The sequence below is a fragment of the Phyllostomus discolor genome, chromosome 4 (genome assembly GCF_004126475.2).
Source record: "Phyllostomus discolor isolate MPI-MPIP mPhyDis1 chromosome 4, mPhyDis1.pri.v3, whole genome shotgun sequence".
In the NCBI taxonomy this organism is placed as follows: Eukaryota; Metazoa; Chordata; class Mammalia; order Chiroptera; family Phyllostomidae; genus Phyllostomus; species Phyllostomus discolor.
The window spans coordinates 209,193,246-209,208,450 of NC_040906.2; the positions used below are offsets into that span (position 1 = coordinate 209,193,246).

General features: G+C 67.8%; 1 protein-coding gene across 1 annotated transcript in view; it reads left to right on the top strand.

The window, feature by feature from the left end:
- SMOC2 (SPARC related modular calcium binding 2) overlaps positions 1-9,979 on the top strand; it is a 97,803-nt gene extending 87,824 nt beyond the window's left edge. The window contains exons 11-13 of the mRNA XM_036024990.1: positions 2,517-2,800; positions 6,338-6,375; positions 8,681-9,979. Coding sequence (XP_035880883.1) covers positions 2,517-2,800; positions 6,338-6,375; positions 8,681-8,698 — 340 coding nt within the window. The 3' untranslated portion in view covers positions 8,699-9,979. The remainder of the gene's footprint in view (positions 1-2,516; positions 2,801-6,337; positions 6,376-8,680) is intronic.
- Positions 9,980-15,205: the final 5,226 nt, after the last annotated feature.

Consider the following 15,205-nt stretch of genomic DNA (forward strand, 5'->3'; position numbering starts at 1 on the left):
TGACGGGGAGCCGGCTGGTGTGACTCCTTCAGCGTCGGGTCCTCAAGCTCTCAGACACATGCCTGGTCTACACGTGGTCTGGTTCATGACGCACGTGTGTCATCTTTAATGAGGCACTGCGCTCCACCGCGTCGGGGACCCAGCTGTCCTGACGAGGGCCACCGCCCCTCTGAGAGCCAGAGCATGGGGCAGCCACGGGGAGCCCCCGGGGCGCAGGACCCTCGGCCACGACACACACACACACAGGAAGGCTCCCGTCCTCCACTTCCTCCCACGGGGACAGCGGGCGGGGGTCCTGCTTGTTCGAGGGTGACACGGCCCTGGTGGCGGCGGGCTCTCCGTGCCTGTCACCTGCTCCTCGGGGGTTGGAGCCCTGTCCCCTCCCGGCTGTCCCCCGAGAGCGGCCTCAGTGGCTCTCTGATGAGTGTGTTTGGGGACGAGGAACCCGGCCTGGAGGGGTACCTCTTCCAGCAGCCACCGCGTACCTGGGGGACGGGCATGAAAGGCGCCCGGGAGAACCGCGCCAGCGTGCCTCCCGACAGCGTCCAGCGAGCTCACGCCCAGCGCGTCCCCGGCCACCGTTCCCAGGAGTCTCCACCGCGGCGGCGACACCGGCCTCGGGCCTCGCCGTGGGGGTCCCGTGGGCTCCGACAGCCGTGCACACTCTGCTCTGCTCCCCTCAGGCTGCCCTGGCGCCAAAAAGAATGAGTTTCTGACGAGCGTCCTGGACGCGCTGTCCACCGACATGGTCCACGCCGTCTCCGACCCCTCCTCCGCCGGCAGGTAGGTGGCACCGGGCCGCAGAGCCAGGGGCTGGGGAGACGCCGACGTGACCGGGGGAGACCCGGGGAGCCCGTGCGTCCCCCTCTGGGCCCTCGCTGTTCGAGGCCCGGCCGGCCACCCTGGGCGGGCACCACACGGTGGGTGGGGCGGGGGCCTGTCTCCAAAGGGAAGGAGCCTCCTGGGCTTGCGGGTGCTCCCGCGGCGGGTCTTTGTCATGTGACCAAACCACCGGAGACGCCGTCCCATCGGGGACACGGGGCTCCCTGGGGTCCCTGCAGGCGGGGCGGACGGGCCCTTGGTCGACAGTGTGGTGCACTGGGACGGCGCTTCCGAGCGGTGGGCTGGGCCTTACACACCGAGCGTGACACCGTTCCGCTCTGAGTTCTCCAGGCGTGTCTTCTGTGGGAAACCCCAGGCTTAGCGCAAAACTGCCACCTTAACCGTGTGCGGTGGTTCGAGACCCGACCCCGCTCGGGGCCCAGCTCTGGAACGGGACACCTGCCCTCCCAGGGCCTGGGAGGCCTGCGGGGACGGGCTTCTCGTGTCCCGAGAGACGTCTGTCCGTCCGTCTCCTGCCCCTGACGGCCAGGGCGAGGGGCCGTTTTCCGAAGGAGACCCTCGCGTCTTCGGTCCTCTCCCCCCGCTCCCAGCCCCCCCCACTCCCGTCTCCTCTCCCGGACCCGGGCTCCCCCCGCCCCCGTCTCTCTGCCAAGAGTCAAGGAAGCAGAAAGGCAGTGACCGTGGGGACTGTCGTGAGAGGACAGTGGGTCACACTGTCATGGGTGCGGGGGTCTCCGAGGTCTGTCTTGCGCCAACTCGGAAAGAGGCTCGTGTGTGCGCAGCTGAGGCCGGACCGGCCCGCGCGCCTGGGAATGACTCAGCCGTGCCCTGGAACTGCTCCCATGGGGGGCCAGGCTTCCTCTTCCCGGCAAGGGGCGCCCAGGACCCCCAGCCGGCAGTGTGGAGCCCGGCGGCCCGAGGGGAGGTGGCAGGCTTTTCGTGGTCCCTCACCTTCCCCGTGGGGACGAGGCCTTAACATTCAGGGTGGTTTTCAGACCCTGACTCAAACGCAGGCCCTGTAGGACAGAGATCCTTTTTAATTCGAGGGAAGACGTTTCGTCCCCACTTCAAGACATGTTTCACTCGCACCTGCCGTCGTCCCTGTGACACGTGGCCCATGTGTGAGGGAGGGGAGACCCCGGGGCCCCGGGTGGCGGGGGTCCGCATGTGCGAGCTGACCGCCAAGGCCGCACCGCCCAGAGCCAGGACGAGGCCGCTGCTGTCCCCTGGCACTGGGCCGGCCCGAGGGCACTACCGGCACGTGCAGGGCCGGTGCCGTCTGCAGCCTGGAAACCAGCTTGAACACTTTTTGCTGAACCCCTCTCTCTGAGGTTTTTTTTTTTAAAGGCGATTTTTTTTTAAGATTTTATTTATTTATTTTTAGAGAGGGGAGGGAGAGAAATAGAGAGACAGAGAGAAACATCAATGTGCAGTTGCTGGGGGTTATGGCCTGCAACCCAGGCATGTACCCTGGCTGGGAATCGAACCTGGGACACTTTGGTTCCCAGCCTGCGCTCAATCCACTGAGCTACGCCAGCCAGGGCTTCTCTGAGTTATTTTAAAATACACGCCACCTCGAGTGGCAAGTCCAGACGGGCTCCGGCCCCGGGGCCTTCTGGGGCGCCCAGGGCGGCCTCCTGCGGGTGGACCCCCGACCGCCACTGTCTTTCCAGGGTGTCCGAGCCCGACCCCAGCCACACGCTGGAGGAGAGGGTGGTCCACTGGTACTTCAGGCTCCTGGACAAGAACTCCAGCGGGGACATCGGCAAGAAGGAGATCAAGCCCTTCAAGAGGCTCCTCCGGAAGAAGTCGAAGCCCAAGAAGTGCGTGAAGAAGTTCGTGGAGTACTGCGACGTGAGCAGCGACAAGGCCCTGTCCCTGCACGAGCTGATGGGCTGCCTGGGCGTGGCGCGGGAGGAGGCCCGGGCCGGCGGCGGCGGCGGCAGGAAGCGGCACAGTGAGTCCGTCCCCGCCCCGCCCCCGCGCCCGCCCAGGCTGCAGGCCTGTCTGTCGGCCGCCCCCGAGTCCAAGCTCATCCTGAGGTCCAAGGCGGGGGGGCATGGGCACCGGCCTGTCCACAGAGCAGGGCGAGACCCTGGGGCCCCGGGCAGGAGGGACGGGGTGACGGGGATTGACAGGGGTGGGGCTGAGGACGGGTCTGTCATCGCTCCCGCTGTGCTGGCCGCGGGTTCAGGGGTGGCGGCCTCCGTGTTGGCGGCCCCGCTCTGGAACCATGGCCGGTCGGCCGGCCCTGCGAGTGGCCACAGCCCGAGGCGCCAGCCCGCTTACGAGCACTGAGACCCCTCCCATGTGCGCAGGGTCCCGTCTCCCTGCTGGGGACGCGTGTGTGCACCCCCACTCACCGCCGAGGGTGCATTTTCTGTGGGCCCGGCCCCGGGAGCCAGCCGTTGCCGAGGGAAACCCTCTGGTTGGTGGCCCCACACGTCCCGGCAGGGCCTGTGGGAAGCCCGGCCCGCTGGCTGCAGGGGCGGCTGGCAGAGCCACTCCTCGTGGGGACAGGGCTTCTGCTCTCCCGTCGTGACCAGGAGCTGGCACGGGGGCGGGGGGGTGTGCTGGGGTCCCCCCCCCCCCGCCCCCTCATCTGTCCCTCGGGCGTCAGCCGCAGTCACACACCTGAGAAAATCATCCCCCCTCCCCCTTCATCAGACAAGCCAGAATCTGTTAAAAGTGGTTATTTTGTCAAAAATGAGCCTTGGGCCTGGAACCCTTTTACTTTCCCTGCAAACTTCTGTAAGTTTTTTCCTACTTTTTGTTTCAGCTTGGTTATCAGTAGTTTTTTCTTATCCTGTGTGATCTGAGTCAGTGAAGAGCCAGGAAAACCCAGATGTTCAGGGGGGTCGGCCAGGACTTCCCGCACGTCCCAGCCCCTCCCACCCCCACTGCGTCTGCTCCCCTGTGGGCCCGCCTCCGTCCCGGACGCAGGGCGAGCTCTTCATCCTCAGACAGGATCAGACCCGCGTCCACACTCTTCCAGAGCGTGTTCCTGCTCTACAGACGTGCACGTCCGTGTGCGGCGGCTTTCACGTGTGCATGGCGTCACATACACATTTCTAATCATGTGTATGTTAAGCAGTCACACAAGATTTTCATTTAAGTTGTTGCAACAAAGATAAGTTATTGGAAAGTTTGATCAAAACTTTCACGGTTACAAAAAAAATGAAAGAAAAGTGGCTAAAAACTATTAAGAAATGACCAAGCCAAAGAAGAGAAATGCCAGGAGAGACTGCATCGTGCCCTGCCGGCCCCCAGAGCGACCGCCACAGGGCGAGCGGCGACCGGGAGGCAGCCCTCTGCTCCCAGGCCCATGGCGGGCCTGCCTGGTGTCGCCTGCGGACCCTCCGACCCGGCTCTCCATACCCCCACCCCTGGCCCGGGGCCGGGGGCCTAGGGACGGCCCTTCCTCTCCCGTGTCCTCCCTCCACGGCTGTTTCCTCGGGTCACCTCGATGATGTGCTCTGTCCCAGGACTCGAATCGGCAGGCGGCCTCCCGCCCTGCCCTGTGCACATTTGGAGCCGTGATTCCACCGCTGTTTTCCCTGGAGTGAAACCGTGCCCTGGGGTCCTCACTGCAGTGTGCGCCTCTCGTCCGTGTGCCTGACGTGTGCGCCTCTCGTCCGTGTGTGTGCAGGCCCCGAAGGAGGAGAACATCCTTTCTTGCCGCCGACCGTCAGCCCACGGCCCCCCCGCCCCCCCAGCCCCGGGGCCAGGGCAGCCGAGCTGGCTGGGAAAGGGACGCGGGAAAACCCAGCAGCCGTGGAGCAGCCAGGCCGGCTCGGGGGCGGCGGGGGGGGGGGGGGGGGGGGACGCGTGTTACGGCTCCAACAGCCCTTTGGGGGCAGCCAGGGCCCGAGCCCGCACTTTCAGCAACGACATCGTCGTTTCACAGCAAAGTGGCTACAATTGCCCGACACTGGAACCGTCCAGGCCTGCAATTGGAGAAATAGTCCGCTTACCCACTATTTATTTAATGGTTTTGCAATTTTCTCCGTACCTCTGCGTCTCGCCCTTTCTCGGGGCCGAGTTCGCTTTGCTGCAATGAGAGAGCACGGGCTCTGAAGGCAGGACGGTTCAACCCTCCACTCGGTGTGTTTTGTCCCGTGGCCAGAAGCGAACAGTTAAGGCACTTGGGTGAAGCGTTCTGCCCTCTGCGAACTGATTTGTTTGTTGGGAACAATACGTGTATCTGAGGGGGCCCCTGCTCTAGAAGCTGGCAGAAGGACGGCCAACGGGCAGAGCCCGCGTCCTCCTCAAGTCGGCCGGTGAGGGCGGCGGCGAGCAGTGCCGACCAGGGCGCCGGTGGCACGTGCGGGGTGGGGGCCGGGCGCTGGGTGTCCGCCGGGGCGGGGCGGGCATCTCGCGGGGGCCTTTCCGTCAGGAGTCCGAGGAGGCGCTGGGGGAGCGTCTGGCCGGGGGGACGGCGGGGCCCAGAGCCGGAGCCCAGGCCCAGGGGGGCTGGGCCCGGGGTGGTGACCGGTGGACAGGCCCGGGGAGTGTGGGAGCCCAGAGCCCTGACCCCGTGGAGGGACTCTGCTCTGAAGCGGAGGTCATCCAGGGGTTGGCCAGGAAGACAGGTGGAGGGTCAGAGGTCACTGGGGAGACCAGGGGTGCGGACATCGGGGGCGACATCGGGAAGTGCGTAGTTGAAGCCTCGCAGTGGAGAGCCAGAGCAAGGGGTCGGGGGTCAGGGGGTGGGGGGAGGCCGCGTCTGCTGGGAGGGGAGGAGCCCGGGAGGGCAGAGGGCCGTCCCAGGGCCTGGGAGAGCCCAGGGGAGCGGGAGGGGCCGGCCGCAGTGTGTGTGTGTGTGTTGGGGGGGGTAGGGTGGGCGGCAGCAGTGCCCTGGGGAGGGGGATGAGCCCCCCGGGGAGAGGGCTGCGGCCCTGGCCCATTTGCCCCTCCCCCTCCGCCCCCCGGGGCCATGGGTGCAGCCACCGCAGGAGCACCCTGCGTCTCCCGTGCGCCCCGTCCCCCGTGCACCTCGAGCTCCCGTTTCCCGGGGAGAAGCTGCTGTCAGCCACACGTGTTTGCGTCTCGAGATTTAACAGAAAACCGAACGGTTCAGAGGAAGTGGCGTGGTGCCCGGGGCCTGGTTCCCGGCCTCCCAGGGCCTGAGTCCCCTCCTGGGGGCGCCCGAGAAGCTCGGGAAGACTGGCCCGTGCCCTGGGGGGCCGGCCAGCCTGTGGAGTGTCCAGTGAAGTGAACCCCCCCCCCACGAAGGAGGGCGCGAGCGCTGGTCTCGTCGGAAGGTGTTCTCAGCGGGGCCGGCGTGGCCCGCGGTGTCCATGGAAGACCATGGACATCGTCGGCCACACGGGGTGGGGAGTGTCCGCACCCCCTCTGTCTTCCTCCCGGAGGCAGGTCTGCTGGGGGGGGGCTTCCCAGGGGGTGCCGCCCCCCCCCCCCCGAAGAACTACCCTGAACCTTCCAGGAAAGGAAGAGTGTCCCATCTTTGACATCTCCTTTGTCTCCCCCCCAGCCCCCAGAGGAAACGCGGAGAGCACCTCTAACAGACAGGTGAGTCTGGGCTTCGACCTTGCTGGTCTGCGGGCTTGCTTGTGGGCAGTGAGAACTCAGGGCTCTGCGGACGGAGACGGGGGAGGCCCAGCCAGGGGCGCCTCCCGGGGTCCCGCCAGCGACCTGCAGGTGAGGTCGCCTGCAATGTTCTGCCTTAATGTTTTCTCTTAATATTTGAAATTTTAGTTGTTTCTAGAAAACCGTCTGAGTCCTCTGGTTTTGTGGAGACACATGGCTGTTTTTAGGCCGTTCTCCAGAGGTTTGCGCTGCGTTTCGTACATTTTATTTGAGGAGACGGAGGGGCCAGGAGGCCCCGGGGTGTCCAGGGGGACGTGCGGCCCCGACGGGATTCTCGGCCTCCCGCTGCGGGCCACGCACGCCCTGAGTCCGTGCGTCTGTGCGTCCGTGTGTCTGGGTCTCTCCCTCCACAGTCAGAGACAGTCCGGGAGCACCTGGCTGCAGCCCGTCCGAGGTCTAGAACGTTCTCCCTCTGGGAGAGAAACGTTCTCCGGGCCGGTTCCCCTCCCTCTGGGCTGGGGGAGCCCCCCCCCCCCCAGACCACACGCCGGTGTGTTCCCTCCGTCTCCGTCTGAGGTCCGGCCACGTCCCCCGAGGCCCGCCCGGTGTCGGCCGTGGGCACGTGGCAGCGCCCCCCACGCTCCGTGGGTCTCACTGAAAACCGGCTCGTCGGGCAGACGCGTGAGACCAGTGTCTCCGTTCGGCACACGCCGTGGGTTTAACCTCTAACCCCTCTGCGGGCCGCTGACGCCCCAGAGCCGCACCGGCTGGGGGCGGGGACCCTCCCGGGCGTGGGGCCCTCCACGGGGGCGCCCCAGCGAGCACGGTGGTGGCCGCACCACCCTCGCTCCAAGCCTTTTCCAGGGGAGGGGCTCTCCAGCGCCCCCTGGGGGTCTGAGGGGCACCCCGACCTCAGTGCCGCTCCAGTGAGCCCTGGCTCCCCACCGGCACCCTCCCCCGACACCCGTGGGGTCAGCCACACGTCTCAGGCAACGCGCAGGAGGTCCGGGTTCTGAACAGATCGCCTCTCGACCAGCCTTTCGGAGAGAGTCAGGAGTGGGAGTGGGGGCAGTCAGGAGTGGGAGCGGGGGCAGTCAGGAGTGGGAGCAGGGGCTCCCCGATTTCAGCGGCCGGCGCCCCAGCGCGCGGCTCTGGGCCTAGCCAGGACTCGAGAGCCGGCGGCGGCGTCCGTGGTGCCGCAGTGGGAGGCCGCGGACATCCCTCTGCCGCACAGACCAGCTCCAGGCAGCCGCGCGGTTCGCTGTGCGAGTGGCCGGAGACGGGAGGGACCACAGGCAGGGGCCTCGGCTGGTGTTTAACGGGAAAGTGAGCTCAGTCTCTCGGCCGCCTCTTCAGGTCCCGCTGAGATTCGGGAGTGATGGGAGCGGGGCCCTCGGGCCGGTGTCCCAGTGGGTTCCCCCAGTGCCTGGCCGCCCGCACCACCTCGGACCGGCCCTGGTAGCGGCAGGACCCACGGCGGGGGCTCCTCTCCATCCCCGAGTCCCGGCCACAGAGCCCTCCCTGGCCTGCCCCAGGGCCAGGGCCCTCTGCCCTCAGCGCCCGTGTGCCCCTCCTCGGGGGCCCGGAGCCGGCCCAGGCGCCTCCTGCGTGTGCTACCGTCCAGTCCTGTCCTGACCCAGGAGCTCGGAGGAGCACCCAGAGCGGCAGGGTGGGCACGCTCGGGAAAATGAGCCGGAAGGGTGGCACGCAGCTTCTCTCGTCCGAAGTTACTCGACATCGGCACGTGGTGCAGAACCTGAGTCCTTCGCACAGCCTCTCCCAGCGGCACGTCCCCGGGGAGGGGCCGTGCTGAGCAGGAGGAGCGGAAGGAAGGTCGGACCCCAGGGAGGCCTTGCTCAGGTCAGGGCGTGAACGAGGTCACCACTCGCGTGTCAGTCCAAGCAGAGAGGGACCCGTGGGGGGCGTCCGCCGTGCCCAGTGCCCCACCCCCGCAGTGTGAGGGGCGAATGCCGACTGTCCATCCCCCACGTGTCCCCTGGCGCTTCCGGTCGCCGAGCGGCAGACGGTGTCAGTGTCAGGAGGCGCCAGGATGTCGTGGTTGTCCTCACGAGTCCTCGCAGCCGGAACCCCGGCCTTTTCGCTCGTCCTTCCTCTCCTCCTGACGTCCTGCCCTCTTTTCTGTGCCACTTCTGTCCACTCCGAGGCGCGGCCTGCTCCTCGTCCCCGGCGGGTAGTCCTGTCTCGTCTGCACGGGGCGGCCGCAGCCTTCCCAGACGGGGCGGGCGGGCAGGCCACTAACGGTGCCTCTGGTTTTGTGTCCCTGCAGCCCAGGAACCAAGGATGAGCGGCGGGCCGGCCGCGGCACCCCGGACGCGTGGGAGAATCCCTCACCAAAACACAATTAAAAATCGGAAACAAAAACCCATAGTACTTGCACTTTGTACCTTAAATGTCAGTTCACGTAGTAGAAGCGAGGTTCTCAAAGAGACTGCTCTGATCTGTGAAGAGGGCGGGGTTGGCGTCGTGGATGCACCGCAGGCCACGTGTGGCCCCCTGGACCTCGGACATCCGTGCTCTCCGGCCCTGCGTGTCCGCGTGGAGGGGGGTGGGTGGGGCCCCCAGGCTCCCGCCCCGTGGCTGCGTGCTGGCGCTCGCGCCCCTGCCGGCCGCTGCACGGAGCCCCACCGCCCTCGCAGCCTCCCTGCGTCCCGGCAGGTCTGCCGCCCGCCCCTGGCCTCCAGCGCAGTGACCACGTGCCCGGGCCACGCGTTCCTGGGACTCAGCCACTCGCTCTGCTGTCCCGAGGTCCCGTTCCCGCCGTGTTCGCAGCCCCAGCAGCTGCCGGCGACCAGGGGCCGGGGACAGTCCCCTGCTTTGCACTCCACGCCTGGGCACCCGCTGACCAGGCAGCAGAACCGGCGCTGGCCCCGCCGCCCGGGCCGCGGGAGGGCCCCGGCAGCCGGAAGAGCACGTGTGTTCAGGCTGTGACTCGGGCCGCCGCCTTTCCTCTCGTGCCCGGCCTCGGCCCCTCGGAGCCCTGGAAGGTGGACCTGTCACCCGGATGACCCTGGACGGTCTCCTCAGAGAAGGCGCGGCCGGGACGAGCTCTGTCCTGGGGCCCTGCCGTCCCCTCCTCTGCCCTGCGGCCTCCGGGCCGTGAGAACGCCTCACGGGAAGGTCCTCTGGGCCTGGGGACCGGGGACGGGGGCGGCAGGTCAGGAACCGGACGCCCACCGTGTGAGCCACAGAGCCGGCCGGTGGCGGCCAGGGCCCAGTATCAGCGCCGGCCGGCCGCCAGGGGGAGACCGTGGTGCCACGGCACCGGAGGGGGCGCGGGGAGCCACGTGCAGGGAAGCCCCTCCAGGCCCTCTGCCCCCCACCCGCCCCCGTGCGTGCCGTGTGCCGTGTGCCGCGGCCCCCAACTGTGCAGGGGGACATGCTGTGCAGCTTCTTATTTAAACGGCGAAGGACAAGCTGAAATTTCGAGCCACAGACCAGCCCCAGTGCCCGTCGTCGTTGCTTAGGAAGCAGTTGCGGCCCCAAACCTACTGGGTCGTCTGTGTATCTCTGAACCTTGATTAATCGTTTCTCTGCGAGTGAAATAAAATCTGCTATCGAAACAGTCCCTGTGTCTCCTTTCCGGCTGAAAGCAGAGCTTTGCAGCCGTTGGACTGCAGAGTGTCGGCCCTAGGGGGCCGGGGGGGGGGGAAGGGCGGGCGCTGGGCTGGTGGGAGCTGGAATCTGGCTCTGCCGGATTGGGCCGGGTGCCTTTGGACAGGTCCTGAGCCTGTTCCTGCCTCGGTTCCCTGCGGGTGCCAGACACAGCTCCAGGCAGAGGTTCTGGGAGGCGGTGTGCAGGGCACGCCCCTGTTTGGCGACAGAGGAAGTCCCACCGCGTCCCGATGCCACAGGGACCCCCGGGGGACACACGAAGGCTCTTGTGGTGAAAGCGGGGCCACGCCCTGCCTCACACGCCCGGGTCCCGTCCTGGTCAGGCCCCGTGACTCTCCCCTCGGCCGCCGCGGTGCCTTTCTCCTGCTTCTCCCGGTTTTGTTGCGACGTGGCCGACACCCGGCCCCGTAGGAATCTAAGTGCACGGCGCCACGACTCGGCGTGCCTGCACCGTGATGCGGTGCCCGCCTGGAGACCGCCCCCCCACACACAGACACACGGGGTGCTGGCCTTCCTCGCGGGGAGAGCGCGGCGGGGGCGGGGGGTCCACCCTTTCTCTGGGCCCCCGTCACGACGTGCTCCCCAGGGCAGTGCCAACACCAGTCGCCACGCTGTGGCGTCCGGCCCCGGCAGGCCCCCTGCGGACCCCCTGCCCTCTCCCGCTCAGAGAAGAGGGACTTTGGTCCACCCCGTGACCCCGCAGCCGCTGGGCCGTGGAGACGAGGCCGGGACCTCGGGCGGGCAAAGGGCCGCTGCGGGGAGGCCCCGGGAGAAGGCGGCGGGGCAGACGGGGTTCCGGCAGATGGGAGGGGGCGGATGACACATGGGGGGGCCGAAGGGGTTGCTTCGGGGCCAGTGAGTGGAGGGCAGGGGGTCTGCGGGCCGGGAGCCAGCGCACGGGGCAGCCGCAGACGGTCCTCGTTGCCAAGCATCGCGATGCAGATGCGAAGCGGAGCCTGCCCCCCCGCCCCCCCGCCGGAGCCCCACAGCTGGGTTCCTGAAGGACACCCTCCCCTCCCCCACCTACCCGCCCCCCATCTGAGGTTCGGAGCGGCTGTCCCGCATCCTTGTCCGAAACCTCCGCCCGGGACATCACTCACTGACTTACCAGGGCACTGACCAGCTCCTCAGTCACTCCCAGGGTGTGACAGCAGGTTTTCCGGGTAGGTTATCAGGGTGAAAGTGTCAGTGTTTTTGTCATCGATGTGCAGAAAGGGCCAGCAGTCTTGAACTGCCCAGTGGACAACACGTGGCCAGCAAAGCTGGTCAGAGAAAGTAGGAATGTGTACAGCACCCCCTCGGCCCGTGGTGACGGAGGTGGCGGTGATTATGGTGGTGATGCTGGTGACAATGGTGGTGACGGTGGTGGCGGTGATGGTGATGATGATGATGATAATGTGACTGATGGTTTTTTCCCTAGTAACACACACTGCTACATAGGCCAAAATTTGGAAAACATTTTTGACTGGTTAGATATGTAGCCCTTTTTGGAATTTCTTCATCCTGAAAGGTGGGGTGAGTTATCTGTTGTGACCCCGCTGTGAACGGGAACAAGCCAGAAGGGCGTTAAAGCCACGGAACCTGGCCGGGAGGGCTGTGAGAGCGGCCGGGGCCAGCTCAGGCCGGACGCAACCGCTGAGCGGGTGGAGGCCCCATGAGGAGTCAGAAGGGCCGGCCCCGCCCCCACCCCCCACGTTTCTGTCCATGTCGCTGGGCTCCTCCTGGTGGAAGGCGGCCAGTGCACCGTGCATGAGCCCCGGAGCCTCGGGGCCTGGGTGGGGGGTGGGGGTGACCCTGTGTGGACGCTGCACTGCCCTTTCGGCGAGGAGGCAGAGACCCCGCAGGGATGCGTGGTGGGCCCCGGCCACCCTGCGCAGACCAGAGCTCCCTGAAGTAGACGACCACTGTGGGCTCCCCCCTCCGGCACAATCGTCCTGGGAGCTGCCAGAACCCGCCCAGAGGACGGAGGGCTGTCCGGGAGCCCTGGGCTGCCGCCCCGGCCTCGGCTGCCGTGGGCCAGCACGCTGTCCTCACGCCTCTCGGCCCACACGCATCTGGAGCAGCCGGAGGCGTGACACCCTCAGCTGGGTGGCGCCCACCACCGCCCCCCCTGACATTCAGAGGTGGCAGCTCTCGGCTGGCACATGGGACGCACGGCCCAGGGTGCACCCCTGGGCTGACTCCTCCACCTGGGGCGGGTCGTGCCCCCTTCCACACCCCCCCACCTCTGCTGGGCCCGCGGCCGGGTGACAGAGATGCCGCTGCAGCCAAATGGGGAGGAGGTGCCCTCTCCGGACAGACCAGGCCAGACGCGTTCCCCCCTCTGCCTCCAAACCTCCTTCATGGGTCCGGGTCCGGTGGACGGACGGGCTTCCAGTGCCAAACAGCCTTCCCGTTCGCAGCATAACACCCCCCTCCCACGGCGCCATGCGCAGAGCAGCACCCCGAGGACCTCCTTCCGAGTGACGCAGGAAGTGTTTTTAGAGATTTGCTGCCCCAGAACCACCAGCGGTCATGTGTGCACCCGGGGACACGTGTGCGGACTCTGTGGTGGAACGTGCAGACCCCAGGCCGAGGCGTTCCCACGACGGCCCAGTGAGGGGTGCACCATGAACTCGGGGTGGGCCCCGTCGCACCGAGGCTGAGAGGTCCCCGGGAGCTCACTTGGCAGGACACCCCCCCCACACACTGCCTGGGGCGCCCATGTCCTGACTCCGGTCTGCAGAGACCCCTCCCAGTCCGGCTGGGTGGGGCCGGGGCGGAGGGCACCCCTGCAAGCGCCTTAGAAACAGCAGCCGCTGGCACAGCTGCACGACCTCTTGCCAACTCGCCGTCATGCGTGACCTCCTCAGGGGTCGCGGCTGCTGCTCCAGGGGAAGGGCCGGCGGGCCCCCCAGGGAGTTTGCTCTCCCGACCCGGCAGCAGGGCGAGGGGTGGCTGGGCAGTCGTCCTCGTCCTCGGGTCTGGGCCATCTGCGGGGGAGGGGCCCCGGCGGCGCCAGCTTGTGACCCGCGTAGCTGGGAGGCGGGCGGCGGAAGGCTCCCGCCAGGACTGTCCAGGTTTGTCCAGACCTGTGCTGCGGCCGCAGTCTTCCCGGCGGGGTGGGGCGGGGGGCTTAGCCCGGGGCTGCTGGGCTGGCACGCTAAAACAAAGACAGAACGGCGAGTGTCGGGTTAGCACGTGAACGGGTGGACGACGCAGCCACAGACACGGTGCTGGTGCCTCCACCGGCCGCTGCGGCGTGGGTGCCGCTCGGGCCCCCGGGCCCCTCCCTTGACGAGCCCCAGTCCACGGGAGGGGGTGGCGGGTGGGGCGCCTGGGCGGGGGGGCGGGTGTGTGCAGGTGAGAGAACGACTCGGAGCTGCCCTCCCCTGTCCACCGCGGCTCAAACCCAGGCCCACCGCCCCCAGGGACGAGGGTCGCCGTCCGCACCTTCCACACGAGCAGGTGGAGGTGCGGGCCCAGTGCGTCCGCCCCGGGCAGCAGAGGCACGGGCGGGGGCATCCGGGGCTCCCGTCTGAGCCTCCTTCCCCGAGGGCCGCTGCTCCAGGGGCCCGTGGGACACAGACGCAGCGTCCACCTGCCGGGGTCCCCTCGCAGAGAGCCCCTCAGCAGCCTCGTTGCTGCTGCGCTAGAGGTTGGTGCCGGGAGAGAGCGCAGCCGCTGGGGGGAGGGGCGGGAAATACGCTCGCCGGGCCCTTTGCTTGAAGTGGAAACCAAGTTGGAGAAACACAGGAGGAGGGAGAAGGAGGGAGAGGAACCCGCGTCCCCCCAGGACCCCTGCACGTGCACCGTCTGCTGTCCCCGCTCGCTGCTCCCAGGCCCAGCTGTCCCCGAGAGCCCCACCTCGGGGCGGCCGGAGGGGAGGTTTCCAGACGCCTCCCCTTCCCGAGGGGACCTGCCTGCCCCGAGTTTGGGCAGAAGTCGCGCCCTCCCTGCCGGGTCTGCTGCCCCGTCTGTCCCCCCCCTCAACTTCCAGGAAAGAGCCGCTCCCCCAGAGGGGGGCGCGGGCCCCTGCTCTGCCTCCCTGCGGCCCCCAAACGCCCTCCCTCTCCCGACGCAGAGGTGGCGCCTCCCCTGCCTCCAGCCCCCGCCTCCCCGCTGCCATGGGGGGGAGCGCGGGACTCAGCGGCTTCCTCCGCAGCTGCGGGTGGGGAGCCCCGTGTGCTGGGTGTGGAAGCCGTGTCGGGCCTCATGTGTTCAGAGTGGAAATAAGTGGGGTCTGGAGCGGGGAGTTTCTCCAGACCTCGGGCCCGGCCTCGAGGAAACAGTTAGCAGCGCAGAAACCTCTGGACATCAGATGCCGGTCATAACCCAACGTTCAGATAAGCCCCAGCCAGAACGGAGGAACCGGAAACACAGGAGTCACAATTCCCTTCAAGCCGCCGGCCTTGCAAGCTTGAGGGGCGGGGAGGCACTGGTCGACCAAGTGTGTTCGAGAACTCGCTCCTTCCAAGACGTTTAAAGCACAAGGAAGACGCCCGCTCACGTGCGTCTGGGCCCTGCGGCCGGAGCGGCGCTCAGAGCGGTCGGAGAGGCCACGCGTGGCGCGGCGGCGTGGCCAACCTCGGGCCAGAACGAGCCGTGGGCTTTGCCTGCGGACACGCGTGCTGCCTGCGCGCCGCCTCGCGTGTCTGCAGCGAGAAGAGCCACGGGACCCTGGGGAGGGGCCGTCGGAGGGGCTGAGCGGTAAGGATGAGCCGCGGCCTGGGGCCCCTTGTCATTCCCTGAGCCCCACGGACCGGCCACCCCTCTCTCCGCCTCCCTCCCTCGGGCCTCCCTGGCCCCCAGACGCGACGAGACCGGCGTCAGGCCCGTCAGCAGTCACCCGGCCACGGCTTCTGCGAGTGCAGGTGCGAGAGAGAACCGCACGCCGCCCACTGTAACCCGGACGCCGGAACCGCCGCGGTCGACCAGGCGGGCAGGCCGGAGGGAGGCCCCTGGTCCCGGGGAGTTCAACTTAGCCAGCCCTTCAAGGTCCCCCGGGTGTCGAACCCACCGGACTCCCACCGGGCGCTGATGCGTCCGGCCCTGGGGGTCTGACCCCGGGCGTCCACATTCCCCGGGAGGCCCGGCGGGACCCAGGGTGTGAGCGCCTCTGAGCAGAGCCGGGTGGACGCGGCTGCAGGAATGAATGTCCGTCTGTTCTGCTGGTGGCGGCCGAGGCTCCTGAGGACGT